The 4,071-nt window shown below is 33.0% G+C and overlaps 1 protein-coding gene across 1 annotated transcript; it reads left to right on the top strand.

Annotated features, from left to right (window-relative positions):
* The first annotated feature begins 2,950 nt into the window (after window positions 1–2,950).
* LOC127289470 (uncharacterized) lies at window positions 2,951–3,538 on the top strand. Its single transcript, XM_051317424.1, has one exon. It carries the CDS (start codon window positions 2,951–2,953, stop codon window positions 3,536–3,538), a length of 588 nt encoding a protein of 195 aa, XP_051173381.1.
* Window positions 3,539–4,071: the final 533 nt, after the last annotated feature.

Below are 4,071 nucleotides of genomic sequence, written 5' to 3'. Positions count from 1 at the left end.
TCTAAGCTTTCTTTTGTTGAACATATCACCAAGGTGGTTGCATCAGCGTCAAGATCTCTTGGTTTCCTTTTCAGATCTACGCGATTTTTTAATAATCAGAAAACACTAAGTGTATTATATAAATCCTTAGTTCTTTCTAAAATAATGTATGCCTTTACTATTTACAACCCTTATTTCGATAAATATGAGCAAGATCTGGAAAGAATTCAAAAAAGGTTCTTAAAATATTTAGCTTTTAAAAAGGACGGATGTTATCCACCACAGGGTTCTGATTACACTTGCCTTTGTCAAAGATTTAAATTTCAAACCTTATATAAAAAACGAATTCTAGCAGCTACAATTTTTATATCTAAAATTTTAAACTCTCAAATACATTCACCTCAATTATTATATGATATTAATTTAAGAACTCCTAGAATTGCGTCTCGTAACTTTGAACCTTTTTATTTACCCCCACCAAAACTGTCTATTGGTCATTCAGACCCGTTATTCTTTGCATGTAATCATATAAACCGTATGTATAGACTAATGAACCCTGACTTGGATCTATTTTTCGCTTCTGTTAGCCAATTTACTAATGCCATCAATAATTACATTGATCAATTTTGTGAATCAAAACTATAACGATTCTTTATATTGAATATGATAATTTATTCGAGCAAATTGTAAACGTCTTGGTTATATTCAAATGTTTATTTTCTTATATTTTTATATTCTTTATACTACTGTATTATATTTCAATTCATTGTATCCTGCTGATCACTTGGCAATATTTTTGTATCCCATTTATGGTCCCCCAGGACTGCGGGTTGAATTTTTTGTAAATAAATAAATAATAAGTTATATAGTTTCTATGTTGTCCTTTTTTTTAACAATTGAATTTTTGAAGATTGTTTAATGAGATAAATTAAACTTGTATAATCGATGCAAATTGTTTTTTTTTAATTAAATTCAATTAAATTAATTTAATCATAATTTTAATAAAGAAAACTTTTTTTATCTTTCTTTATTTTATTATTATTTATTTTTAATATAAATGTAATTAAAAGAAAAGATTTATTTAAAAGTATTTTAAAAACAACCATTTTCATCGATTATACAAGTTTAATTTATCTCATTAAACAATCTTCAAAAATTTAATTGTTAAAAAAAATGACAACATAGAAACTATATAACTTATAAATTAATTAATTTTTCAATTTACAATTGAAAACGAGAATTTTTAAAAAGGAGAAAGTATGAATGCTGCCACCTACCGTGCAAAGTCGGTGGCTCAACTTCTTTATCGACTATCAATTTGGATGTCACTTGAAAATTCCCTAGCCTGTCAAACTCACTTACGCAATCATTTTACACTTTAAACTTTATTTATTTAATAATAACACGTTAATTTATCACAAATCTATCACTAAATACTTTTTTTATTCAATTCAATTATACTTTTCCACAGTTTCCACTCAGTTTCTACACAATTTTCACTCCAACTAAATGTTTAACCAATGTGTAACGAATGTACAACGAATACAGCGTACATTCCGATTTCGAGATCCACCAGTGATTAGGTGAACAAAGATCGACATAAAATTCAACTTCTTGGTTCACTTATTGATTATTACAAGGAATATTATTTCGAGTTGGAAATTCTACAATCCATCAAAGCCAAAAAAACTGCCAGCAGAGTAATTAACTTTTCATCGGGTGACTCATCAACATCAATTAAAGTAAGCCGATTAAGTATTCAAACCGATTAAAAGATTGTAAATATTAATTATGGACAAAGATGAAGTTGAAACTGCTCGACAAATTCGAACAAATTGCAAAACTAAGATAACAAAATTTAGCACTTTTTTAGACAAATGTATAAATGATAATCAAAATATTACTGCCGAGGAGATTCAACTTCGTTTGAAAAAACTAGAGGAAACGTGGAATGAGTATGATAGAGCGCAATTAGTTTTAGAATTAAAGGCTCCGTCACCGAGTCGTGAGATAGAGAGATCAGAATTTGAAAATAATTATTTCAAGTGGGTAGCTTTGGCTACAAAATTAGTAAAGGAACGTTTGACTTCTGTCTCTGTCGGTCACGATTCGGTGTCGGAAAATAGCGGAGTAACACGACAGCGACAACATATCGCACAGCTTGAGGCGGAGCTTCGCGCACAGCGCGATGCTCAAATTAAACATTTGAGAGGTTTAGCAGGTTCGCGAGCAGCGAATGCTGATATCAACATAGGTCCGATTAGAACACATTTCCCACTTCCTAAACTTGATCTCCCCACTTTCTCAAGCAGATACGAAGAATGGTTGGGTTTTAAAAATACCTTTACAGCAATTATTCATAAAGACTTGTCAATTCCTAAAGTTCAGAAGTTGAGATATTTAAAATCATATATCAAGGGAAGCGCAGCTCAAGTGATTGAAAATATTGAAATTTCGGAAGCTAGCTACGATGAAGCTTGGAAATTGTTGGAAAACAGATATGACAATAAAAGAGTTCAATTCAAAATCACATGATGGCTTTATTTGATTTAAAAACACATTCTTTTATGAATTGTTAGGTAGAAGCAAAATTCCTCTATTAATACCACATACTTCACTTCAAAGTACAAAATTAGGGTGGATTGTAACTGGAAGTACAATTCAAGGACAACCTCAACAAAAATTATCCTGCAACCTAGTGAGAGACTCATTATCACGCCAGCTAGAAAAATTTTTGGAAATTAGAAGAAGACAAGGAAGTTAAATATATTTCAAAGGAAGAGGAAAAATGTGAAACTCATTTTTTGCAAAACACTCGACGTGATGCCTTTGGAAAATATATTTTGCGACTGCCATTCAACGAAAGAATCGATGAGTTAGGAGAATCATATGAAATGGCAAGAAAAAGGTTCTTCATGCTGAAGAGAAAATTGTCAAAAATTTGGACCTGAAAGAAAAATACCATAACTTTATGAGGGAATACGAAAAGTTGAATCATATGGAAGTTTCAAAGGGGAAAAGAGACGAAGGTAATTATATGCCACATCATGGAATAATAAGAGAATCTAGCATCACGACGAAGTTGAGGGTGGTATTTGATGCATCAGCGAAGACATCAACTGGAGTGTCCTTGAACGAGACTCTGATGGCGGGTCCACAAATTCAAGATAACATTGCCACGCTGCTAATGAGATTTCGAAGTCATCCTATAGCATTGACTGCAGACGTGGAAAAGATGTATCGTCAGTTTTGGATTCATGAGGATGATCAAAAGCATCAAAAGATATTGTGGAGATTCAGAGAAGATGAACCAATAAGAATCTACCAGTTGAAAACTGTGACGTATGGCACGTCAGCGGCGCCTTTTCTTGCTGTTCGGTGTTTAAAGCAATTAGCAATGGATGAAGGGGCTTTATATCCAGAGGCTGCAAGGATTCTCATCGAGGATTTCTATGTGGATGATCTTATGACGGGAGCAGATTCTTTAAAAGAAGCTAAAAAATTGCAGGCAGATCTTTGTGGTCTGACATCAAAGGGAGGAATGCATCTGACAAAATAGAGATCAAACAATCAACAGATCATGCAAGAAAATAAGGATGCTGGAATATTAAGATTGGATCTGGATCAGGCATCAAAAACATTAGGAGTGATGTGGGATTCTCGGAAGGATCATCTTTATTTTAAAGTGAATATAGATCTTCAAGAGAAAGTAACATCAAAGCGAAATATGCTCTCGCAGATTGCGAAGCTATATGATCCATTAGGCATCATTGCTCCTGTTATAGTTTTCGCCAAGATAAAAATGAAGGATTTATGGAAATCAAAGGTATCATGGGACGATCCGGTTCCATCAACAATATTATCAGAGTATGAAAGATATCAAGAGCAACTTTATCTGTTGAATGATTCGAGGTTGGAAAGAGCTGTTCGACATCAAGGAATTGAAGAGATTCAGATTCAAGGATTCTCAGATGCGAGCGAAAAGGCGTATGGAGCCGCAATTTATATCAGAACAAAAATCAATGGAACATATCGATCTAATCTTCTCTGTGCCAAGTCCAGAGTTGCTCCAGTAAAGGTTATAACTCTTCC

Source organism: Leptopilina boulardi, unplaced genomic scaffold, assembly GCF_019393585.1.
Source record: "Leptopilina boulardi isolate dan_hultmark-lab unplaced genomic scaffold, ZJU_Lbou_2.1 LbouV2_41, whole genome shotgun sequence".
In the NCBI taxonomy this organism is placed as follows: domain Eukaryota; kingdom Metazoa; phylum Arthropoda; class Insecta; order Hymenoptera; family Figitidae; genus Leptopilina; species Leptopilina boulardi.
The sequence above is the reverse complement of the archived record's forward strand: the minus strand, read 5'-3'. Positions and strand labels throughout refer to the sequence as shown.

Coding starts and splice junctions, on each gene's coding strand:
- LOC127289470 (XM_051317424.1), top strand. CDS start 2,951: ATGAGGGAATACGAAAAGTTGAATCATATGGAAGTTTCAAAGGGGAAA.